We start from the raw sequence: 26,628 nt of genomic DNA, 5'->3' as shown, positions 1-26,628 counted from the left end.
GTTGGAGCATTTAATCCATTTACATTTAAGGTAATTATCGATATGTATCTTCCTATTACCATTTTCTTAATTGTTTTGGGTTTGTTATTGTAGGTCTTTTCCTTCTCTTGTGTTTCCTGCCTAGAGAAGTTCCTTTAGCATTTGTTGTAAAGCTGGTTTTGTGGTGCTGAATTCTCTTAGCTTTTGCTTGTCTGTAAAGGTTTTAATTTCTCCATCAAATCTGAATGAGATTCTTGCTGGGTGGAGTAATCCTGGTTTTAGGTTTTTCCCTTTCATCACTTTAAATATGTCCTGCCACTCCCTTCTGGTTTGCAGAGTTTCTGCTGAAAGATCAGCTGTTAACCTTATGGGGATTCCCTTGTATGTTATTTATTGCTTTTCCCTTGCTGCTTTCAATATTTTTTCTTTGTATTTAATTTTTGATAGTTTGATTAATATGTGTCTTGGCGTGTTCCTCCTTGGATTTATCCTGTATGGGCCTCTCTGCGCTTCCTCGACTTGATTGACTACTTCCTTTCCCATGTTAGGGAAGTTCTCAACTATAATCTCTTCAAATATTTTCTCAGTCCCTTTCTTTTTCTCTTCTTCCTCTGGGACCCCTATAATTCAAATGTTGGTGTGTTTAATGTTGTCCCAGAGGTTTCTGAGACTGTCCTCAATTCTTTTCATTCTGTTTTCTTTATTCAGCTCTGCGATACTTATTTCCAATATTTTATCTTCCCGGTTCCTTATCTGTTCTTCTGCCTCAGTTATTCTTCTATTGATTCCTTCTAGAGAATTTTAAATTTCATTTGTTGCATTGTTCATCATTGTTTGCTCTTTAGTTCTTCTAGTTCCTTGTTAAACATTTCTTGTATTTTCTCCATTCTATTTCCAAGATTTTGGATCATCTTTACTATCATTACTTTGAGTTCTTTTTCAGGTAGACTGCCTATTTCCTCTCCATTTGTTTGGTCTGGTGGTTTTTTACTTTGCTTCTTCATCTGCTGCTTATTTCTCTGTCTTCTCATTTTGCTTAACTTACTGTGTTTTGGGGTCTCTGTTTTGCAGGCTGCAGGTTTGTAGTTCCCATTGTGTTTGATGTCTGTCCTCAGTGGGTAAGGTTGGTTCAGTGGGTTATGTAGGCTTCCTGGTGGAGGGGACTGGTGCCTGTGTTCTGGTGGATGAGGCTGGATTCTGTCTTTCTGCTGGGTAGGCCCGCGTCCAGTGGTGTGTTTTGGTGTGTGTGAACTTTGTATGATTTTAGACAACCTCTCTACTATTGGGTGGGGTTGTGTTCCTGTCTTGCTAGTTGTTTGGCAGGTGGTGTCCAGCACTGGAGCTTGCTGGTTATTGAGTGGAGCTGGGTCTTAGCATTGAGACGGAGATCTCTGGGAGAGCTCTCGCTGATTGATATTACGTGTGGCTGGGAGGTCTCTGGTGGTCCAATGTCCTGAACTTGGCTCTCCCACCTCAGAGGCTCAGGCCTGACACCAGGCCAGAGTACCAAGACCCTGTCAGCCACACGGCTCAGAAGAAAGAGAGAAAAAAAAGCAAGAAAGAAAAAAATAAAATAAAGTTATTAAAGTAAAAAATTTTTTTAATTATTAAAATAAAAAAAAGAAAAGATCAACCAAACCAATAAACAAATCCACCAATGACAGCAAGCCCTGAAACTAAGATAAACATAAAAATCATAAACTATTCAGTTGCATACAGCAAACCCCAAGTCTACATTTGCTCCCAAAGTCCACTGCCTCAATTTTGGGATGATTCATTGTCTGTTCAGGTATTCCACAGATTCAGGGTACATCAAATTGATTGTGAAGATTTCATCCTCTGCTCCTGGGGCTGCATGGAGAAATTTCCCTTTCTCTTCTTGTTCGCATATCTCCTGGGGTTCAGGTTTGGATTTGGCCCTGCTTCTGCATGTAGTTTGACCTCTGGTGTCTGTTGTTCACCCAGACAGGAGGGGGTTAAAGGAGCGGCTGATTAGAGGGCTCTGCCTCACTCAAGGAGGGGTACGGAATGCAGGGCCTGCCTGCGGTGGCAGAGCCCAACGTGACCTTGCAACAACCTGAGGCGTGCTGTGTGTTCTCTCCGGGAACTCGTCACTGGATCACGGGACCCTGGCAGTGGCGGGCTGCACAGACTCCTGGGAGGGGAGGTGTGGATAGTGACCTGTGCTTGCCCGCAGGATTCTTGGTGGCTGCAGCAGCAGTGTTAGCGTCTCATGCCCGTCTCTGGTGTCCGCACTGGTAGCTGTGGCTCGTGCCCTTCTCTGAAGCTCATTTAGGTGGTGTTCTGAATCCCCTCTTCTCACGCACCCTGAAACAATGGTCTCTCGACTCTTAGGCAGCTCCAGAGTTTTTCCTGGACTCCCTCCCGGCTAGCTGTGGCACACTAGCCCCTTCAGGCTGTGTTCACGCAGCCAACCCCAGTCCTCTCCCTGGGATCTGACCTCCGAAGCCCGAGCCTCAGCTCCCAGCCCACACCCGTCCCAGCAGGTGAGCAGACAAGCCTCTCGGGCTGGTGAGTGCTTGTTGGCACCGATCCTCTGTGCGGGAATCTCTTCGCTTTGCCCTCCGCACCCCTGTTGCTGTGCTCTCCTCCATGGCTCCAAAGCTTACCCCGCACCTAGCCCCCATCTCCGCCAGTGAAGGGACTTCATAGTGTGTGTGGAAACTTTTCCTCCTTCACAGCTCCCTCCCACTGGTGCAGGTCCCGTCCCTATTCTTTTGTCTCTGTTTTTTCTTTTTTCTTTTGCCCTACCCAGGTACGAGGGGAGTTTCTTGCCTTTTGGGAGGTCTGAGGTCTTCTGCCAGCATCCAGTAGTTGTTCTGTAGGAGTTGTTCCACATGTAGATGTATTTTTGATGTATTTGTGGGGAGGACGGTGATCTCCATATCTTACTCCTCTGCCATCCTGGAGGTCCTCTGACCCATATCTTCTTTATCCATTCCTCTGTTGATGGACATTTAGGTGGTTTCCATGTCCTGGCTGTTATAAATAGTGCTGCCGTGAACATTAGGGTGCATGTGTCTCTTTGAATTATGGTTTTCTCTGGGTATATGCCCAGTAGTGGGATTGCTGGGTCACATGGTAGTTCTATTTTTAGTTTTTTAGGGAACCTCCATACTGTTCTCCATAGTGCTGTATCAATTTACATTTCCACCAACCGTGCCAGAGGGTTCCCTTTTCTCCACACCCTCTCCAGCATTTATTGTTTGTAGATGTTGTGATGATATGGGCATTCTGAGTGATGTGAGGTGATATCTCATTGTAGTTTTGATTTGCATTTCTCTATTTAAAAAAAAGAAAAACAAATACCATATGATATCACTTATATGTAGAATCTAAAACAGCCAAACTCATGAAAACAGAGACTAGAATGGTGGTTACCAGGGACTGGGGAATGGGGGATGTGGAGACATGTTGCTCAAAGGGTACAAACTTCCACTTATTTGATGAATAAATTCTCGGGATCTAATGTACAGCATGGGGTTATAGTTAATAATACTGTGTTATAATCAAATAACTTATAAATTTATATGTCAATTATACCTCAATAAAGCTGAAATTTAAAAAAATAAAATAAAAATAAATAAAATAAAACCTCACAGTCTGCACGTGTTCTCACTTAGTTTATCTGATCTTCACAAAAATCTTGGTAGGGCAAATTGTAATCTTCATTTCTCGTTTCTATCAATAGTTAAGGAATCTGCTTCCTTAATTGCATTACTGATCCAAAGATAGCTCTCAGTTTTCTGTTTCATTGGGGATATATCTAAAATGTTACAGCTGAAATGGGAAGTAGCCGCATAGCACAGGGAGATCAGCTGGGTGCTTTGTGACCACGTAGAGGGGTGGGATAGGGAGGGTGGGAGGGAGACGCAAGAGGGAGGAGATATGGGGATATATGTATATGTATAGCTGATCCACTTTGTTATAAAGCAGAAACTAGCACACCATTGTAAAGCAATTATACTCTAATAAAGATGTTTAAAAAAATTTTTTTTAAGTAAAATTTACAGCTGAAAGAAGCCTTAGAGACCACCTGTTCTAATCGCTTCATTTTACAAATGGGAAAGCAGACCTAAAGAGAGAAAATCACTTGCTTAATATCATATTGGCAGGAAAAGCAAAACCACGATCTAGAACCCAGCTTTCCTGACTCCCGGTCCCTATAATAAGAACCACAGTTTAATTTGCATTACAAGTAAAATCAGGCCATGCTCCGCTGTGTTTGATAGTCTCATATTGCTTTTGTTTCTTGGAAATAGTGTGCAGTTCGTGCAGCCACAGAAGGTAGAACTCTCGTTTTGGAAGGCTTGGAAAAGGCGGAGAGGAATGTCCTTCCTGTTTTGAACAACTTGCTGGAAAATAGGGAGATGCAGCTTGAAGATGGACGCTTCCTGATGTCTGCCGAGCGTTACGACAAACTTCTCCAAGTAAGAAAAGAAAAATTTGACTGCTTTGTCTTAGCTGTTGAGCTGTGGGTTGGCCACTTGTTGTATAAGACATGATTGTGTCAGAACGAGGACAAATGTTCAGGTGGTGCATATCTTGGGCAACTGCCTGAAGTCAGTCATGCATTTGCAGTTTTGTATGGCTCTTCTGTTTTCCACATCACGTTAGAAGACCTCCCAGATTTTTACTTCTGTTTGCCTATCTAATAACTATTCTTTCTTTCTCTTTTTTCTCCTTTTAATTCTTCTTCCCTTTCTCCCTCCTTTTCCATCTTCTTTTTCCCTTCTCTTCTTTCTCTCAACAAGCCTAATAGCTTCTAGACTGTGCTGGGCACCAGGAAGACAAAGCTGAATGAAGTCCACTTGTTGGGTTCAAGAAGCTCAAAGCTCAGTAGATATTGACAGAAATGAGTAAAATATTTAAAGATACCCTGAAGGTCCCAGCTACCAGCATCGCCTGCCTGAGTTGTTTGTAAGAGCTTCGCAACTAGAACCCCTGCTTCCATCCTGGCTCCCCCAGGGCAGTTAGTGATCGCTTTAAAACACGAAGCAGAACAGGTCATTCCTCTGCTATAAACCTCTAATGCCTTCCTGCTCTACTCAGAATATAATCTAAAATCCTCACAATGGAATACAGGGTCTTGGGTGATCTGGGCCATTACTGCCTCTTTGGCCTTATCTCCTTCTATCCTTCTCCTTTTTCATTCCACTCCAGCTGCTAGTATTCTTTTTATTGTACCATAAACTGCTGGATATGCAGTATCCTATCTTATCAGTGCTTTGCACGGGCAATTTGCTCTTCTGGAATGGTTTTCTCCCAGATATCTGCCTGGCTCATTCCTCTACCCCCTTCAAGTCTTTGCTCAAATGTAATACAGGCATTCCTTGTTACATTGCACTTCGCTCTAGTGTGCTTTGCAGATATGGCGTTATTTACGAATTGAAGGTTCCTGCATCAAACAAATCAGTGGGCACCATTTTTCTAACGGCATTTGCTTACTTCTTGTCTCTGTGTTGCATTTTGGTAATTGTAACAATATTTCAAACTTTTTCATTGTTATTATATTTGTTATGGTGATCTGTGGTCACTGATCTTAGACGTTGCTGTTGCAGTTGTTTTGGGGCTCCTCGAACCACACCCGTGTAAGATGGTGAACTTCATCAATAAATGTGTGTTCTGACAGCTCCACTGATCAGCTGTTCGTTCCCCACTCTGTGTCCCTCTTCTTGGGCCTTCCTATTCCCTGAGACACAACAGTATTGAAATTAGGGCAATTTATAATCCTACAGTGGCCTCTAAGTGTTCAAGTGAAAGGAAAAGTCACTTGTCTCTCACTTTAAATCAAAAGCTAGAAGTGATTAATCTTAATGAGGAAGGCATGTTGAAAGCTGAGACAAGCCAAAAGCTAGGCCTCTTGCACCAGTTAGCCAAGTTGTGAATGCAAAGGAAAAGTTCATGCAGGAAAGTAAAAGTGTTACTCCAGTGAACACACAAATGGTAAGAAAGAGAAACAGCCTTATTGCTGAAGAAAATTTTAGTGGTCTGGATAGAAGATCATACCAGCCACAACATTCCCTTAAGCCAAAGCCTAATCCAGAGGAAGGTCCTAACTCTCTTCAATTCTTTGAAGGCTGAGAGAGGTGAGGAAACTGTAGAAGAAAAAGTTGAAGTTAGCAGAGGTTGGTTCATGAGGTTTTAAAGGAAGGAAGCTGTGTCCATAACATAAAAGTGCAAAGTGAAGCAGCAAGTGCTTATGTAGAAGCTGTAGCAAGTTATCCATAAGATTTAGCTAAGATAATTAATGAAGGTGGCTACACCAAACTTCAGAGTTTCTGTGTAGACGAAACAGCCTTTTATTGGAAGAAGATGCCATCTAGGACTTTCATAGCTAGAGAGAAGTCGATGTCTGTCTTCAGAGCTTCAAAGGACAGGCTGACTCTCTTGTTAGGGGCTAATGCAGCTGGTGACTTTAAGTTGAAGCTAATGTTCGTTTACCATTCTGAAAATCCTAGGACCTTTAAGAATTATGTTACATCTACTCTGCCTGTGCTCTATAAATGGAACAACAAAGCCTGGGTGATAGCACATCTGTTTACAGCATGGTTTATTGTTAAGCTCACTGTTGAGACCCACTGCTCAGAAAAAAAATTCCTTTCAAAATATTACTGTTCACTGACAATGCGTCTGGTCACCCAAGAGCTCTGATGGAGATGTACAATGAAATTCACGTTGTTTTCATGCCTGCTAACACAACATTCATTCTACAGTCCATGGATCAAGGAGTAATTTCGACTTTCAAGTCTTATTATTTAAGCAATACATTTTGTAAGGGTATAGCTGCCATAGTAATTCCTCTGACATATCTGGGCAAACTAAATTGAAAACCTTCTGGAAAGGATTTGCTATTGTAGATGCCATTAAGGACATTTATGATTCATAGGAAGAGATCAAAATATCAACGTTAACAGGCGTTTGGAAGAAGTTGATTCCAACTCTCATGGATGACTTTGAGACGTTCAAGAGTTCAGTGGAAGAGGTAACTGCAGAGGTGACAGAAACAGCAAGAAAACTAGAATTAGAAGTGGAGCCTAAAGATGTGACTGAACTGCTGCAATCTCATGATAAAACTTTAACAGATGAGGAGTTGCTTGCTATGGATGAGCAAAGAAAATGTTTTCTTGAGATGGAATCTGCTCCTGATGAAGAGGCTGTGAAGGTTGTTAAAATGACAACATATGATTTAGAATTTAGAACATAAACTTAGTTGATAAAGCAGAAGCAGGGTTCGAGAGGATTGACTCCAATTTTGAAGGAAGTTCTACTGTGGGTCAAATACTATCAAACAGCAGTGCCTGCTACAGAGTCAATTGATGCAGCGAGCTTCCCTGTGGCCTTATTTTAGGGAACTGCCACGGCCATCCCAGCCTTCAGCAGCCGCCAACACCGAGGCAAAATCCTCCACCAGCGCAAAGCTGACTACTCACTCAAGGCTCAGAAGATGGTTAGCATTTTTTAGCAATAAAATATTTTTAAATTAAGGTATGTGCATTTTTTAGATGTAACGCTATTGCATACTTCATAGACTACAGTGTAGTGTAAACGTAACTTTTGTATGAACTGGAAAACCAAAAAATTTTTGTGACTCACTTTATTGCAGTATGTGTTTTATTGTAGTGGTCTGAAACCAAACCTGCAGTATCTCTGAGGTCTGCCTGTATTACCAATGAAGGCTGCCCTCACCCTTTTATTAAATACTTCAATGTGCCCTCTGCCCCCAGACTCCTTTACTCTGCTCTATATTTTTCCACAGAGTCTTCTAATATCCCACATGATTTATTTACTTATGTTTTTAGCTCATTGTCTGCCTCCCTCTACTAGTTCATACTTCCACTAGGCCAGGAATTTTGTCATTGTTGTTATCTCAAACTTTAGAACAATGCCTGGCGCATGGTAGGTGCTCAATGACTATTTGTTGAATTAATGAATAAGTGCAATGAAGTCTTTAGATGCCGTGATACAAGAGGGTATAAAGAGGACAACAGCAAGGGACTGGGGGGCTCTTCAAAGGCTGAAGAACAGTGAAGAGCCATTGGAAGGGTCAGGCAGAGAAGGCAGGTATGACATTTAACAGGTGACTGCTGTGGACCAGTTACTTTCATTTTCACATGCATTATCACGTTTAACTTTCGTAACAGCCATAGAAATATCGGTGATATTACTTCCACTTTATACATGAGAAAATTGAGGCTCAGAGGGTATGATAACAAGTTTTTGGTCACTTAGCTAGAATGTGCACCAAGCACTAGAGCCAGGATCTGTGACTCCAAAATCTACGCTGTTTCCGGTCTCAGCTCCACCATATGGTAGTTGCAGCAATGTGGGCAAGTTATGTAACTCCTTTGAACGTCAGTTTATTCATCCATGAAAAGGAATTAAATGTCTATTTGGATTCTGGTGAAAATTAAATGAGAAAAATTCATGGAAAGTGCTTATCATGTATTAAGTTTTCAAAGAATGTTACTTATTATTATTAACATACCTTGGTAGAAATATATCCGTAAACATAGTTATTTATTGAAGGTCCCTGGGCAGTCTCTGCTCTGCTGGTGGTCTACCCCTCTAGAAGTACCATTTTATGACTTCTAGCTTGAACCAGTTTATTTTCCTTGCTCTTCGACTGTTCCTTTGTGTTATTGACTAGGGTTTAGAGATCTGACCCACATCACCTTTGTTCCTGGATGCTTCTCCTTTCAAACACCAGTCTTCATTTTGTGAGCCTTCCCTGGTATCCTGTTCCTGATTCCACTTTGCTCCCTTCCTTGACAGTTTGGCTTCGAGAGCATTCTCAAGTACAATTTACCCAGCAGTCAGGACATAAATTCCTTAGCCTGGCTCTTGCAGTTGTGATCTCTATCATTATGCTGCAATTTTTGATTTCTTACTCTTTTAGGATCATACCAAAACAGAATTGGATGCTTGGAAGATTGTCCGAGTTAGTGAAGATTTCCGAGTGATCGCCTTGGGCTTGCCAGTACCTAGGTACTCTGGGAATCCATTAGATCCCCCGCTCCGGTCGCGATTTCAAGCCAGAGATATTTATTATCTACCCTTCCAGGTAAGCAGGAACAAGGATAATTTATTTTATTTTTAAATTTTTATTTATTTTTAATTGAAGTATAGTTGATTTACAATATTAGTTTCAGGTGTTCAACATAGTGATTCGATATTTTCATAGATTATATTTCATTTAAAGTTATTCTAAAATATTGGCTACATTCCCTGTGCTTGTAGCTTATTTTATACGTAGTAGCTTATATCTCTTAATCCCCTCTTCCATCTTGCCCCTCTTCCCTTAAGGATAATTTATTTTTTAAATAGTTTTCCTGTTTATAATAAATTCAATTACTATAAAAATGTTACTATGTTTGTAGATGTCCCCCTCAGTAGTTGATGGAAAGAAAAATGGATATAAAGGTAAAGAAAATCTCTGGAAATTAGAAAGAAAAGTTATTGTGGTATTATTTGTCTGAAAGATTTTTTAAAAAGACCAACTCTTCTTTTAGAAATGACATGTATCAAGAAATGATTTTTTGCTATTAATTACATAGTGTCTGTTTAATTAAAAGGTTGAATTATGTCTATCAAACATTTGCATTTAATGTTACATTCCTTATTAATCAATCTGATATGTTTTATGTTATTTTAGGACCAACTTAAACTGTTGTATTCAGTTGGAGCCAATGTTTCTGCTGAGAAGTAAGTATTTCAGATATATATATGGACACTTAACATTGAATTTGTTTTGCCCATTCATTGATCAACTGATTCATTCATTCATTCAACAACTGTTTGAAGAATTTTTCAGTAGCTATGGAACCAGCTAATGATAAAGTTAATAAGACATGATCTTTGATGGCAAGAAACTCAAGATCTAGTAGAGTTTACAGATATGTGTATAAATACCTTACTTTAACACAGTGTGGTAAGAGCCATAATTTCAGAGTATTGGGGGATGTTGTGGTTGAGACTTTGTAAGGGCTTCACAAAGGCATTGGCATTTGAGATGGGTCCTAAAGAATGAGTAGGCTTTTGACTGATAGAGAATGGAATTAAGGAGTTCTAAGAAAAAGTTTTTAAAGCATGGCATGAGAGTATATGCCTTATTCTTGGGTCTATGAAAAGCTCCCGGAGGCTGGAGTTTGGATTTAGATTGAGAAAGGTGGGAGGTGACGCTGGCAGAGTAGGTTTGGGCCAGGTTATGAAAAACCTCACATATTGGGACAGATTTAAGAAATATATCTGTGAACCTAATCAGCTTCTGAGTTTGAAATGGAATATTATAATATGGAACTATTCCCTAAAAATTAAATAGTGGATGTCAACTTTTTCGATTAATTAAATTGGCCCAGCTATTTTATATTTAACAGATTTTATGTATTATAACTATTAGAATAAAATTTAATATCACTTCTTGTTTTCCCCTAGAATTTCTCAACTCTTATCCTTTGCCACCACTCTCTGTTCCCAAGAATCTTCTAGTCTTGGACTTCCAGATTTTCCTTTAGATAGTTTACCAGCTGCAGTTCAAATTCTGGTATGTATAAAATAAATTAATGACTATTAATTTAATTAATGACTATTAATGAAATTATTTTAATTTATTAAAATAAATTAATTATTTGGGTATACCCAAATGTGGCAAAGAAAACTTAAAAGTTAACCCTTGGAGAGTAATCATTTCCATTTACCTTGTTATACTCTTCTATAAATATTGCAAGACCTGAGATTAATTTGCTGTGCAGCCCAGGAAACTGTGCAGAGACCAGTGATGTGTTCTGAGTCCTTAAAGAGCTTACAGCCTTGGACGGGGGAAGGTAGACATGCAGCTCAGGTGAAAGTTCCACAGAGGGAAGGAGGACTTCTACCTGATCATGCAGAGGTCTGCGGCAGTGTAAGTCATGCCTCAGACTTGCCCCAACCTGAGGCAGGGGAGCTGGGACTTTCACACTCAGCACCATCAGTCTCACTGGTTAGTAATCGTCCCAGGCGGCACACGTTCCCAGGCACTAGCTGCTCTCCCACTCTGGGAGCCAAGCTGGCTCCAGGAGCTCAAGGGCAGTTTTCTTTGAAAGACCTGCAGCAGCTGGCTGTTGGAAGGGAAAGCTGGGAGGCACATGAAGGAGGAAAATGGGTGAGGGGATTTGGTGGAAAACAGACGTTGTCTACCACAGTTTCACGAAGGTCATGACAGTAGTGTCTGGAGTGTTCCCCAGGCAGAGGGAACAGCATGGGCCAAAGGTGTTAAATCACAAAAGGGCCTGGTGTGTTTTTTGGAGAATGATAATAAATTGTATCACTGGAGCAAGCATGTGTGCCGAAGAGAAAGGTTAGGACCTTATTGTGAAGTGTTTTGCATGGTGAGTGAAGTTGGCTGGATTTTCTGGTGTGGAAGAAGTGGCCCATTAGACATTATTAAGTAGATGGGATGTGTGGCAATCAGATGTATGTTGGAGGAAGACACCTCTGCTGGCAGCGAGGTGAGGTGGGGGGAGCGTGGATGCACAGGGAAGAGGTAGGAGACTCTGCTAAGGAGAGCATAATCCAAGGTAGTAGTGACACCACTTAGACAAGAGACTTATTTTCAATCTCTTGTTGCTTTTTATTTTACATTTCCTGAGGGTCAGTGAGTTAGTTAGGTTTCCCAGGTATTGTTTACACTGTTCTCTACATCTGGAACAGCATTTTTCCTCCTATTTAGCACATCTTCTACTTTTCATTCTTTTTGTTTTTTCCTTGGAACTTCTTACTTTGACAATTCTCAGATCTAAGAAAAAGTTCAAAAATAGCAAAACGTAAATCCATAATCCCTTTAACTAGAATCACCAACTTTTAACATATTGCCACTTTTGTTTGCACTTTCTCTTTTTTTTCTAAACAATTCTGAAGGTAAATTGTAGTCGGTATTCTTAAGTACTTCAGTATGCAACTTCTAAGAATTAGAACATTCTTCTACATAACCAGAACACCGTTATCACACCCCTCAGCATGTTAACAATAATTCTGTAATGTCATCTAATAGACAGTCCATATTGAAATTTCCCTAGTTGTCCTTGTTAGTAGACTTTTTAAAGTAGGGTAAACCGAATTGGGAAAGCAATCTGGGGGGAAGGATTTGAGGATAATGAACACTTTCTAACTTTGTAGTTATAACCGTGAAGCTAGGAGTATGTGGATGAGATTAACTCAGATTAGGAGTAGAGGAAAAAGAGAAGGTACTTTGGAATGAGTAGGATAGGGAAATGTGTTCAGACATGTAGTTTCAGACATGCTGAATGGGAGTCTATGGGACATCCATAGAGTCACATCTAATGGGCAATAGAGAGTTTAGGTCTAGAGCTCAAGAAAAAGGTCAGGACTGGAGACAGAGACATGGGAGCCATCAACACATACACGGCAGCTGAAAGATGAGAGTGGGTGAGTTTACCAAGGGAAAGGGTGTGGAACAGGAAGAGGAAACAATATTTGCTTTTGTAGACTTCTGGAAAACATGAGAAACTTATTGGGTATTGTTTATAATGCAATTTCAATGTCATATGTACATTTTGGTTAAATTTTCTGTGATTATTTTAGGTGTTCTTCATTCCTATGTGTTTTTCCTCCTAAATAGGATTCCTTTCCTATGATGTCAATCGAACATGCAATCCGGTGGCTTTACCCGTACACTGTTTTACTGGGACATGAAGGGAAGATGGCTGTGGAAGTTGTTTTAAAAGTAAGTATCTGATGAGGATATATGTATGTGTATAGCTGATTCACTTTGTTATAAGGCAGAAGCTAACACACCATTGTAGAGCAATTATACTCCAATAACGATATTAAAAAAAAAAGTATGTATCTGCTTCACTTTCTTTCCTACCTTTCCCATTTTCTCTTCTTGTCCCTTCTTTTCCCTTCTTCTCATCTCTCTCTTACCCTTCTTTCCTACTTTTCTTTCTCCATCTTTCTTTCTTTCCCTTGTCTTCTCTTCTTTTCCACATGTGGAGGCATTGTCATGTCAGTAATGGGGCGTAAACATTCCTTCTGCATTTATTAGTAGGCATTCTACACTAAGGAAGAGCTTTTTCTTCTCCTCCATGTATTTATTTATTCATTTATATCAATATGCACTTATAGATCCCTATTTTATTCAGTGGGTTATAATTGATTACTATCGTCATTTATTTTGATGCTAAAATTATCCCAGGTTTTGGCCAGTGGGAGCCACTTCAAGCAGACCCTTGGCAGAGAGTCATTGACTCACCCCAAATAATTCCTTTTTATGAAAGACTGTTTTTGTTTTTCTTACACAGTTTGGGTCAAGGTGTATAGATTTCTAAGGAGAAGGTAGAATGTGAACACTAAGCTGTTGTGGTCTTGTGTATAGGCCCTTCATTTTCTGGAGGCCAGAATTTGACATATGGAATGGTGTTAGTTTCTCCCTTATCCCAAAGAATACACAGGGTCTTTGGGAGTACAGAAGTACTCTCTACGCAGCTAATAATAGTGAGAAGGGCTCAGAAGAGTGGAACAATAGATTCTAGTTACTTCAGCGGGATTTTATTTCATATATCAGCCAACCCAAGAAACAGTATTTTCATTGACTGGTGATGTCAATAATAATAATAATAACAAAATAAAACTAACAAAAAGCCATTCCTCATAAATGCTAAAAAGTATAGTTAGGGGCAGAATCTAAAAGAAAAACATAAAGAAGCAAGGGGAAAGTAATGGTCAATAAAGAGGCAAAGGGAAGTAGAAGAGACAGCAAGGAATAGAAGCAGGGCTAGGGACAGTGAAATAGCAGCCACTGATGAAAGGGAAGAAAGGGGTTTGCTGTGTGTGTGAGAAAGGGTGAGGGAGAGGGAGGGGAAAGAGGAGAAGGTGGAAGGATGTTAAGGAGATAATGAGGAACCATTTGGAAATGGGGAAATTAATTCCTATGCTCAAGGAATTAGGAAACTACCAGTCTGACTGTATAGTTCACTCAAAGATTCATTCCAGGCTCTGAAAAACAGAACGAGAACTCATCTTTGATTTAAGTAACATCTGAGCTACTTTGGCATTGGTCATTGAAATAGAGTACCTAGTGTTTATGAAAAGAGGCTGTGATTACAGATGAGCTCCCTAGATGCCCATCAGCACAAAGTCCACTGCCTTGGGAACAAGGGTACATAGGGTAGAAGAAAATGTCAGAGTTCTGATAAAATGAAGCAATGTAAAGTTTTGTGACACGACCAGGAGAAGGTATTCAGTGTCTAGATAAGTCCGTTATGAACAAAGGTCTTCATTTTTACTAAGAAAACACTTTGATGCGTTTCTGGTCTCTAATTTCAAAATTAGTCATACAAATTCTATAAAGTTATAGAATACCTTTAAAGAGTTGAGTTTTCCAAAGAAAGTAGTCAGTGCTGCTTCATTTTGTTTGGCCTTTATTTTGACCTTTATAATTAAGGGGAACATAGAGCACTGATTGAGGATCCATGTTACAAACAGGAATTATTTCAAATCTGATTGTAGAGTTTTAAAAAAAAAGGAAAAAGGGGAATTTTGTTACTTATGTAAGAGAAGAAAAAGTGATTGTCTTTTCTTGCCTTAATTGTGTAAAGAATTATATATCTGTTTTACTCCTCAATTTCCTTTTTGATTAAGAGTCTTTAAATTTCCTATGCCAACAAATGGTAACTCACCTTGCACCTTGAGTTCTTTTCCTATTTTAGTGTATTCTAGCCTACTATTTTTATTCTACTGAAATATTTTAGTTTGAATTATTTATAAGGACATAACCAGTACAGCAAGTGTGGTTCAAGGCATTAGTGTTCATTTCTGGAATATAAATGCTCTGACATTAACCCTATATCAAGTTAAACTGACATTACTATGGCTAGAGTGAAAACATACCTTTAAGCTCATATATATATTTTCTTAGAATTTAATGGGTGTAGGTTCTGAATTCCAATGAATTTAATTACTTGGCTAAGGCTTTACTCCTTTCCAATTGAACCTCCTTAAAATACAGGGTACCCTTTTTTTTTTTTGGCATGAAATTATGGTGTCAATGATTGTTATTTGTCTACAGCATGGAAGCAATTCCTACCACATTGTGTGACACCGTGGGAGTTTGCATATATAAATCGTGTAAAGTATAAAACTTATGTTTTTTATGGTAGCACAAATAAACAATTTTTCTTAGGCTTGGGAAGAGGAATGATTGTCTTGAGTACTTAAGACACTGCAATGAAGACATGATCTGGGCTGTTATGTTTACAGTGTTGAAGTTGAAAATAATTTTCTTCCCCAAAATATGTTTTCTAGAGTTGAGTCATTCTGTTGAATAAGCAGTGATCTGTTCTTTCATTGAGTTTCAACTCTTTCACTATAGTGATAATGTTCTAAAAGTATTGTAGGATTTGGGGGGAATAACTTCTGCCTGTTTAACACTAAAAATGAGTTAAGCTCCTCATATTGAACATACTGCTCTTAGTAGGGCATAGGATTTAATTAATTTTCAATTAGTATCCTCATTTTTCATATACTTATTTGTGTTCTCTGTGTGCATTTTTTATATAATGAGCTGGGATTAAGGGGTGTAACCTAGTGTTAGAACATTGATCATTGGCCTACATGGAGAAAGAATCAATGGTCTGGGCCTTTTAAATCCGGTTTGACAAATATTGAGAACCTACACTGTAGAAGACACTGTGCCAGATACTGTGGAAGATTGATTGTTATACTTTATTGTAATCAGTTAAACTAACCACACAAGCAATCAGCAGACTGGTGTCCAGGCAGCTATTAACTTTGGTTGATTTAAGAAATCAACTGGGGCTTCCCTGGTGGTGCAGTGGTTGAGAATCTGCCTGCTAATGCAGGGGACACGGGTTCGAGCCCTGGTCTGGGAAGATCCCACATGCCACGGAGCAACTAGGCCCGTGAGCCACAACTACTGAGCCTGCGCGTCTGGAGCCTGTGCTCCGCAACAAGAGAGGCCACGATAGTGAGAGGCCCGCGCACCGCGATGAAGAGTGGCCCCCGCTTGCCGCAACTAGAGAAAGCCCTCACACAGAAACTAAGACCCAACACAGCCAAAAATAAAGAAAGAAAGAAAGAAAGAAATCAACTGATATAGGCCTTATTTTAATTTCCTTTAGCATGTTTTCAGGAGTCTCATCATCCTTTTCTAGGAAACTGGAACCTTCGATTATCAAGCATTGTAGGCTGCAAACTTCTACCAGATCAGGAACTCAGCGATTCCATTTCTTGGCATTTAGTAAATTTTAGGGACTATTTTCATATCACCTTAGTAATTAGCTTAAGTAGAATGAATGGTATCTGTAAAAATAGGGGGGAAAATCCTCATTAATTTTTTTACCTTTATTTTTATAACATAGAGTGGCTTTCAGTTCTAATTAAGATGGAACCTTCCAGATATCCAACATTAATACTAAAATAAAAAGTAAATTACATGTCTTTCTGGTAATTTTACAGCGCTTTGAACTCCAAGATTCAAGAAGCTCTGTGCTTCCTGAAGAGGTTGTGAGAGTGGAGAAGATGACTGAAAACCATGTCTTCCAAGCTTCTGTGACCATCCGGATTGCAGAAAAAGAGGTGACCATTAAGGTAATGAATGAATCAAGGTTTGTACTTCCTAAGATGTGCCTTGTTCTGTCCATTTTTATGACCTAAATTGGGTTTATGATTCCCTTATAAGTCGTTTTTGGTTCCATAGCATCATATCTATATACGTGTATCTGTATATCTATATATCCAGAGTCATGTATGTTTGTAAACTGGAAACGTTCAGGAGAAACATAGGGATAGCTTTTCATCAAAAACCAAAGTCAGCCTCTGGGAAAATCAAATAAAGTGTTTATTAATGAAAGCGTTTTGTGTTCTGAGTCCTTGGTAAGAAATAGTCATTGTTTTCAAACATATTTTAGCAACTAAGGAATGCTCTTTTTTTTTTTTTTTAAACTTTGGGTTTATTTATTTATTTATTTTTGGCTGTGTTGGGTCTTCGTTTCTGTGCGAGGGCTTTCTCTAGTTGCGGCAAGCGGGGGCCACTCTTCATCACAGTGCGCGGGCCTCTCACTATCGCGGCCTCTCTTGTTGCGGAGCACAGGCTCCAGACGCGCAGGCTCAGTAATTGTGGCTCACGGGCCTAGTCGCTCCGCGGCACATGGGATTTTCCCAGACCAGGGCTCGAACCCGTGTCCCCTGCATGGGCAGGCAGAGTCACAACCACTGCTCCACCAGGGAAGCCCAGGAATGCTCTTTTCAAATCAAATCTTTGTCAGCTACATGAAACAGTTAAAAGAGGAGCACTTGTAGTTGAACAGTTTTTGAGAGGAGGGGAATGATATTTGGTCATAGAGCTCCAACTGCTTGCTCTGCCTCCCTTTTTTCTAACCCTTCCCTTGAGGGTCCTAAGAACCCCAAGAGGTGATAGGAAGCTGACACTAGGAAACACAGCCTGAAAAATGCTGACGATTAGATTGTAAGTGAATGTAGGAAAGAATAGATGCTTGCCTTCTTATGTTACGACAGAGCAAGCATTCATGATAGGCTTTTTTGTTTGTTTGAACGTGATATTAGTAATACTTATTCAGGTCACTGTATTTACTCAATCATCAAAGGAAACATTGATTATGTCTACCATGAGCCAGGCTCTGTATTAAAATCCACTCAGTGCCTGTGGTGTACTAGTTACTGTATTTTTCTCTTCACATATATTATGCCATTTAAATCCCCCAGTAACCCCGGAGATAACTTTTATTATCTCCATTTTATAGATTAGAAAACAGATGTGAAGAGCGTAATCAATTCACCCGTGGTCACCAGCTACCAAATGGCACAGCTGGGCCTTCTAGACAGCACACTCCACACGACACTCTTCTGTCTCCTTCAGACGAGTGACCTCACAGCTGACGGTCTAGGATAGAGGCAGATGAGTAAGAACTGCATTGGAATGGCGACGGAGATGTAGAGACGGAAGTAACACCAGGAGTCAGGAGAAGGAGTAGAGAAAGTTTCAGAGAGGAGATGGGGCTTGAGCTAAGTCTTATGACACAGGAGGTTTCCAGTGGCCCAGGAGTGGAAAGGTGATAGGACATTTCAGGCGGTTTGAACAGAACGTCCAGGGACATGAGATATGAGCGAGCTTTCATGCTTCCCTTTGGTAATGGCTTTCTAACATCATTGCCTCCCGGCCCTTCAAGTTAGCCTTCTATGTTACCACCAGGATGATCTTTCTTAAAAACAAATCTGATCTTGTCACTTCCAAACTTGTAACTCTTTAGGGTTTGTGTTGTCTACAGTATGATCAAGTCCGGAGTCCCCAGCAGGGCATGGAAATCCAGGAGACTTTACTAAAGAGGAGATAGGAAATAAAAGGAAGTAGGTGTGAAGGATGGGAGGAGATTTTAAGAACAGATGCTTCTGAATGGCAAAGTAAAATAAGAGTGGAAGAAGATTTGTGGACAGTTTAGAAATCAGGAGATCTTTGGTGATTTTGGAGAATCCCAGTAGACTGATTCTAAATTCTGTGCTTATAACTGAAATTTGGGCAAAAACCTTCATTCTCAAGCAGTGACATTGTTATTATAAGTTATAAATAGTATGAAAATTACTTGATTCATATGAAAATGTCTGACAGCATAGGGCTTTAATTTTAGAGGGATGATTGATTTGGAAATTTGATGAAAACGATCATCAGATGTGTGAATGAGAAAATAATTGTTGCTCTATTGAAATATCAAAAACAGTATATAATTGAATTGAGCAGGAAATTAGTAGGGGCTTTTAAATGGCAGTTGTATGCTTTCATTTAACTATTATTTTGAGAAAAACATGTGCATATTATATTTACCTCTCTTTAATTATAGGTGCCAGCTGGGACCAGGCCATTAAGTCAACCTTGCACATCAGACCGTTTTATACAAACTTTAAGCCATAAACAACTACTGGCTGAAATGATGCAGTCTCACATGGTTAAGGACATATGTTTAATTGGAGGAAAAGTAAGAATAGCAGCCTCACTGCTAAGTTCTGTTTCCTGACTTTTGGTTGTTTTGACTTATCCCTTGAATGATTGTGTTTCCATTTGTAGGGTTGTGGAAAAACAGTCATCGCTAAGAACTTTGCAGATACCTTAGGATACAATGTAGAACCTATCATGCTCTATCAGGTAATAAGTTCATTTTTAGCACTTGGACTATAAACATATACTTTTGGACCATCAGCAGAATTTGTGGATATTCTTCCTTCAGCTGTACCTGTTAATTTTGAAGTAGATAAATAACTGAAACAGCTATCACGTTGGAGTGCAGCTATAATTATTTGGAATTTTTGAAAGTGTGTTCTAGGATATCTGATGTGTCCAACATACCAGGGTCTGTTTTTCAAGAGAGATCCATTTTACAAGCATGTGTACACACACACAGTACATTTAATAGTAATTTGGAAATCTAAACAAAATAGGTTTCAGCAGCAGTGGGAGATAATTAGGTATTCACCAAATAGATTATTATTTTTTTATTGTGGTAAAATGTACATAACATGAAATTTACCATTTTAACCATTTTTTTAATTTTATTTTTTTTCTTCTACTGAATATTTATTCTTAATTGAAGTATAGTTGTTTTACAATATTGTGTTAACTTCTGTACAGCAAAGTGATTCAGTTATATGTATGTATACATTCTTTTTTAAATTCTTATCCATTATGGTTTATCTCAGGATATTGAATATAGTTCCCTGTGCTATACAGTAGGACCTTGTTGTTTATCCATTCTCTCATTTTAATCATTTTTTTTTAGTGTACAACTCACTGGCATTAAGTACATTCACAATGTTGTGAAACCATCACCACTAGCTATTTCTAGAACTCTTTTATATTCCCAAATAGAAACTCTATAACCATTAAATAATAAATTCTCTGCCTCCCTGTAGACCCTGGTAACCTCTATGTGACTTTCTGTCCCTATGAATTTGTCTATTCTAGGTACCTCATGTAATGGAATCATACACTTTTTTTTTTTTAAACATCTTTATTGGAGCATAATTCCTTTACAATGGTGTGTTAGTTTCTGCTGTATAACAAAGTGAATCAGCTATACATATTCATATATCCCATATCTCCTCTCTCTTGCGTCTCCCTCCCACCCTCCCTATCCCACCCCTCTAGGTGGTCACAAGGAATCATACACTTTTTGTCCTTTTGTCTCTAGATTATTTTACTTAGCATTATGTTTTCAAGGTTCATCCATGTTATAGCATATCTCACACGTTCATTCCTTTTTATGACTGAATAATATTTTTGTTTATCCATTCATATGTTGATGAACACTTGGGTTGTTTCTACCTTTTGGCTATTGTGAATAATACTACTAGGAAGACAGGAGTACAAGTATCTGTTTGAGTCCCTGCTTTCATTTCTTTTAGGTATATATGTTGGAGTGGTATTGCTGAATCATATTGTAATTCTACCTTTAACTTTTTGAGGAGCTGCTAAACTGTTTTCCATAGCAGCCACACCATTTTACATTCCCACTAGCAGCGCATGAGGGTTCCGGTTCCTCCACATCCTTGTCAACACTTGTGATTTCCTGTTTTTTTGTTTTGTTTTGTTTCTGTGTTCCTTTTGGTTTGCTTTTTATAATAGCCATCCTAATGGGTGTGAAGTAGTAGCTCGTGGTTTTGATTTGCATTTCCCTAGTGACCAATGATATTGAGCATCTTTTCCTGTGCTTACTACCATTTATATCTTATTTGGAGAAATACCTTTTCAAGTTCCTTGCCTATGTTTTAATTGCATTGTCTTTTTGTTGCTGAACTGTAAGAGTTCTTCATATATTCTGTATATTAAGGCATTCTCAGATATGTTATTTGCAAATGTTTTCTCCCATTCTGTGGGTTGTCTTCTCACTCTCTTGATAGTATCCTTTGATGCACAAAAGTTTTTAATTTTGATGAAGTCTAATTTATCTTTTTGTTGTTGTTGCCTGTGTTTTTGGTGTTATAGTCAATAAATCATTGCCAAGTCCAATGTCATGAATTTTCCCCTATGTTTTCTTCTAAGAGTTTTACAATTTTAGGTCTTACATTTAGGTCTCTAACCCATTTTGATGTAATTTTTGTATATGGTGTAAAGTAAGTATCCAACTTCAATCTTTGCATGTGGATATCCAGTTTTCCCAGCACCATTTGTTGAAAAGACGTCTTTTCTCCATAGGATGATCTTGGCAGTCTTGTAAAAAGTCAACTGACCATATACGTGACGGTTTGTTTCTGGGCTTTCTGTTCTACTCCATTGGTTTATATGTCTGTCCTTATGTCAGTATCACACTGTTTTAATTACCATAGGTCTATAGTAAGTTTTGAAATCAGGAAGTATGAGACCTCCAACTTTGTTTTCTTTTCCAGGATTGTTTTGGCTATTCAGGGTCCCTTGAGATTCCAGATGAATCTTAGGATAGGTTTTTTCTATTTATGAAAAAAAAAAAGGTTGAGATTTTGATAGAAATTACAATGAATCTATAGATCATTTTGGGTAGTATTGTCATCTCAATATTAAATCATCTATTCTGTAAACATAGATGAATTTCTGTTTGTTTATGTCTTTTTAAATTTTTTTCGGCAGTGTTTTATAATTTTCAGTGTACAAGTCTCATCACCTTGGTTAAATTTATTCTTAAGTATTTTTGAATGGATTATTCTGGTGGATGTACATGCTGAATATAATATTATAGAAAAGCAAACTTACAGCTGGTGTTTTTACAGAGTGAAATTTTCTGTCATGTATTTTTTTGTAATGATATCTCTAAGACATTTTTATCCTGCTAATTTACTGATTTCTACGTATTCGTGTTTGGCTGGTTATGGTATCTTTTTACTTCTAGCAGAGTCTCTGTTTTTTATTCTTGGAACAATTTTGGATAGTGGATGTGATATATTATTTACTTACATTTTAGGAAGCACTTTGTGTTTTTAGTTTATTCTTTTGTTTAACTTTTTAATTATTACTGACAATAAATATATTTATATTAAAATTGTTCTTATTTTTGAAAACCGACGTTTAAACCAGTTTCTTGCTGTGACCTTATCATAGAAAATTTTGTTAACAGCTCATATTTCAAATGATTCTGTTGAGAGTTTTTTCATGCTGCTTTAAGTTACTCTGTGCCTATTGGTTGAATTGGCCAGAGTTAGAAGCAATTATAATCACATGGTACTGGTAACTTTTGGGCTATAAGCAGAAAAATCTATTGTAAAAGATATTTGAGAATTCTCCCTGAAATTAATTTTTTTTCTTTCTTCTGGGTAACTTAACTCATTCAAAGCACTAAGGTATCATTTAGTATTTTGAGTTACTTTGAAAAGAATTTTGGAAATGAAAGAGAAAGCATCCTGCCTTGGTATAAAACTGTGGAGGATTTATATACCTCCTACTATTTTGTACAGTTTTTGTTATATTTCTAGAAATACAGGTAAAGGTAGTTATATAAAAAAGAAGAAAAGGTAATTAAGATAATTAACTGATTAAGGACTTAAATGATTCAAATATTTACTAAGAAATACTCCATGATTTTAAAAGATGAAATTTATGAAGAAGCATATGATCCAAGCTTATGAAATCATGAAGAATATGAATTAAGGTGAAGAGACTTAAACCAGTACTGATATCCCGAGTCTTGAGCAATAAACATGTAGGGGAAAGAAAATAAATTTCTACATTATACAGCAGGTGACAAGTCTTGGAACCCACTGAAAAAATATATATTTATATATATTTTTTGAAAATATATTTTAAAGTGAGTCTTTATGAATTGATTCTAGGTCTACTGGATTTTTTAAGGGAAATAAGGAAATTGGCAGGAGAGGAGAGTATTTTTTTTGCTTAATTCATGGAAGATGCAATGACGAATACCCTGCCCTCTTAGAAAATTAACCTCTTGGTGATGGTTAGCTCAATATTCTAGTTCATCTGTCTATAACTTTCCATAGCTCAGGTTAGAAGTGATCTGAGGATGGCATTTTATCATCTCACCAATGTGTTAACCATCAACTTTCTAGTTTCCAATGAAAATACTTTTCTACCAAATAATGGAGAGAAAAAAAATCCCAAATCATCAATATATTTTTAAAACAAGTTAAATTTTATTATAAATATATCATATTCCACTTATAAGTCTAGGATAAATACAAGCATAACTTAACCTTTCCAGCTGCCATTGCTTTGAAATCATATGGAGAAGACCTTTTGAGGATAATATTTCTTTTCTCTTTGACTCCATCCCCATTTATTAGTAATATTATTTCTAAAATTGTACACATTATTATTTTGTACATGAAAATAAAAACTCCCATTCTAATGAAAGCTGGAAATAATTTATGCCTCATCAATTTTTTCCAGACAGTACTCTTTCTGTATTAGATTTCTGTAGTCAGTTTATGGTGATTCTTACACTGTAGTGATAAATTATCCTATGAGCATATGCTTGAACTGTGAAGATTGCAGTCACCTCATCCTGCTATCCATTAAAAGAAGAACCAAACAAGAGAGTATGTATGTATCTATCAATTAAGCTCTCTCAGCTCCACTGAAAAACTACCGAAAGTATCCTGCCATTGAGAATGTTATCTTTATGCATGAAAGAATTAGTTTAATAGGTTGAGAACAGATTTTCTTATATATTTTTGGAGAGTGACAATAAGTTCACAAAAATATTATTTTATTTTAATGTATTTTTTAACTTTCCTGTTGTTTGTTGATTGATAAATAAACAAAGGTAGGAAAATTATACTATTCAATTTGATGGCAGACCATTCTATTACCTGATACTCTTCTGAGATATGAAGTCAGTCTCTTCTAATTTTTGCCACAGGGTAAGATCATTTAGACATATCTTATTGATCTTCTATCTGACAAACATGGGTGATGATATTCAAAAGGCACACAAGTTTTGCCATAAGAATATTTTGCCCATCCTCAGCATGCACACTATCTACCTTATAGATGTCCTTCAAGGATTGGGAAAACTGGTACAGAGATAAGGAAAGTAATCACATATTCTGAAAACCCCTTTTCCAATTTTGCTTTTCTGCTCATTAATCTTTAGAGAAATGTCTGGGAGAAAAAAATGGTTTCTGAAGTATAGACTTCAGAAAGGGATAGAGAAGTGTAATAATGGAAACATGTTTTGTAGGTGAGTTTGTTTCTTTCTCTCTCCATATGGCTTCTTTCCAGGAACTGGATCAAAGCATATATTAGGCACTGTATTGACATTTGCAGGTTTTGTAAGCTGTTAATTAGTTGGTTTTCATGATAGAAACCAAGCTCCTGAGATTAATTTAAGACTCTTTTTGCTTATAATTTCATATTTATTAGTAGTGTTCATCTATTTCTTTGGGACAGAGGAACTAATTTAATAGGATTAAAGATTAGATTTTGGTTTTATAATAATATAGCCCATATTAACAAAAAATTTCTAGAAGTTTGACCCAACATAGAGAATTTAGTGGGAATAAGTAAGTCAACATCTGTTTTCCTAGAAGATGTAGAGATTTCCCTGTTACTTGTACATGTATAAAGCTACACTTAATATGTGGGTTTTGCCTTATTTTTAGACTTGACTATTTTTAGAACTGGATTTCATATGAAGAAAAAGAAAAACAGAGCCTTTACACAGATTTGTGGCAGTGCATAAAATAAGTTTTATAATAGGTTATAAAAATCTTAAATCATTTGGCTCAAGTGTTAGGTCAGATTCTTTTAACTGGTTATTCTTTTTTTAGTGTTGAAGTCAGTGATTTCATAGTATTGAAGACATACAGGTTATTATTCTTTTCTTTCACAACCAGATAAGGGCATATTTCCAGATTTCTTTCCACACCATCGTAAACAGCACCAGTTCTGAGATCTCGTTTTTCTGTTTAAGTACTACTTGGATTAAAAGCCAAGTCAACTCCAATCAAAAATTAAGGTCAAATAAGTTTAAGAGACTTACAATGAACATAATCACTGTCTAAAACATGTTGAAGTCTTAGGATCATTTTTGACCCCTTAGCTAAGTTTTTCTTCCGGTAGTTAAACTCAAACCAAATCCTTTTCTTCATCTTCCATCTAATCTACAATTCCTCCTTCTTCCTGTGTATCCTAATACAGTGGAAATATCTTGACCTTTTATTCTCTCTCATTTGTTTTCACTGCCCTATGTCTTGGACTTTTTTACTTGCTTCTTGTCTTTGTCTTGAATTTGCACTTTTTTCATGAAGATTTCAAGAGTCTGTATTCATTTAAGTGGTTTGTATTCAACCTCAGAGACTAGCTTTCTGTATGATTCTGTAGATCATTTTGTTTTCTTGATTTATTTTGCTGTAATCTGTCATCCTTTCTGTCTTCTTAGTATTTTTTCTTTTTCCCACACAGAATAACCTTCATAAGGCTATCTAGGAATTTACTTGGCTCAATTCCTTCAAATTTCTTTTATTATAAAATTCATTTTTAAAAAATGTATGTCATCATGCAAGTTCTACATCCTCTGAATTTTGAAATAGAAATGATAAACTGAGTAGTTGTCTTTTCATAGAGCTCTTCCTCATTCTTTTTCTTTTATAGTTGCATATTATTCCATCATGTGGTTATACCAGAGTTTATTCAACCAGTCTCCTATATATGGACAATTGGGTTGTTTCCAATATTTTGTAATTACAAATTAAGTTGCAATGAATAACCTTTGCATATGTATTTTCACATTGTTAGAAGTGTATCTTCAGGATTAATTCCTAGAAGTGGAATTGTTAGGTCAATAGGTAAATGTATGTGTAGTTTTGTTAGGTATTGCCAAATTTTCCTCTGTAAGGATTATACCATTTTGCATTCCCACCAACAATGCCAACAGAGAGGGCTGCCAAGCTCTTTAGTGTTTGCCAATTTGATGGTTAGAAATGGTATCTAAGGAGTAGTTTTAATTTGCATTTCTTATATTAGGAAAGAAATTGAAAATCTTTCCTATTTTTAAAGGCCATTATTACGGTCCTTAGTAAATTATCTGTTCATTTCTTTTGCCCATTTTTCTACTAAGTTTTTGGTCTTTTTTCCTCTCAATTTTTAAGTTTCTAATATTAGGCATATTTGCTTTTTATCTATGATATATGCTGCATATATTTTTCTCTCAGTTTGTCAGTTATACTTTGATTTTATTTATGAATAAATTAGTTTTTGCCTTGTAAATTAAAAATTTTGTAGTTAAATTTATTAATATTTTATTTTATTGCATCTAGATGTTGAGTCATGGCTAGAAAGCCTTTCCCTATACCCAGGTTAAGGAGGAATTCACTCATGCCTTTTTCAGCTTCTAGGTTGACCTCTGTCCAGTTCTTGCACATAACCCCTTATAGTTTAGAACCAGCAGTGGAGTACTGGGTCTTTCTCAAGCTGCCATCTCTCTTTCTGACCACAGCTGAGAAACATCCTCCAGCCTTAAGGACTCAAATTATAAGATTGGGTCCACATGGGTAATCCAGAATAATCTCCCTATCTCAAGGTCATTAACTTAACCACGTCTGCAGAGTTCCTTTTGCCATGTAAGGTAACATATTCACAGGTTCTGGGGATTAGGATATGGATATCTCTGTGGAGGG

At 37.6% G+C, this 26,628-nt stretch overlaps 1 protein-coding gene across 3 annotated transcripts in view; it reads left to right on the top strand.

Annotated features, from left to right (window-relative positions):
* The window catches only part of VWA8 (von Willebrand factor A domain containing 8), a 364,979-nt gene that overhangs the window by 68,584 nt on the left and 269,767 nt on the right, over window positions 1-26,628 (top strand). For all 3 annotated transcript variants that reach the window (XM_057532758.1, XM_057532757.1, XM_057532756.1), the window contains 8 exons: window positions 4,263-4,430; window positions 8,900-9,064; window positions 9,656-9,705; window positions 10,435-10,543; window positions 12,617-12,721; window positions 16,474-16,605; window positions 18,870-19,004; window positions 19,094-19,171. In XM_057532758.1, the coding sequence (XP_057388741.1) occupies window positions 4,263-4,430; window positions 8,900-9,064; window positions 9,656-9,705; window positions 10,435-10,543; window positions 12,617-12,721; window positions 16,474-16,605; window positions 18,870-19,004; window positions 19,094-19,171 (942 nt within the window). The remainder of the gene's footprint in view (window positions 1-4,262; window positions 4,431-8,899; window positions 9,065-9,655; window positions 9,706-10,434; window positions 10,544-12,616; window positions 12,722-16,473; window positions 16,606-18,869; window positions 19,005-19,093; window positions 19,172-26,628) is intronic.

This window comes from Balaenoptera acutorostrata, chromosome 18 (assembly GCF_949987535.1).
Source record: "Balaenoptera acutorostrata chromosome 18, mBalAcu1.1, whole genome shotgun sequence".
Taxonomy (NCBI): domain Eukaryota; kingdom Metazoa; phylum Chordata; class Mammalia; order Artiodactyla; family Balaenopteridae; genus Balaenoptera; species Balaenoptera acutorostrata.
This window is presented reverse-complemented; position numbering and strand designations above follow the sequence as displayed.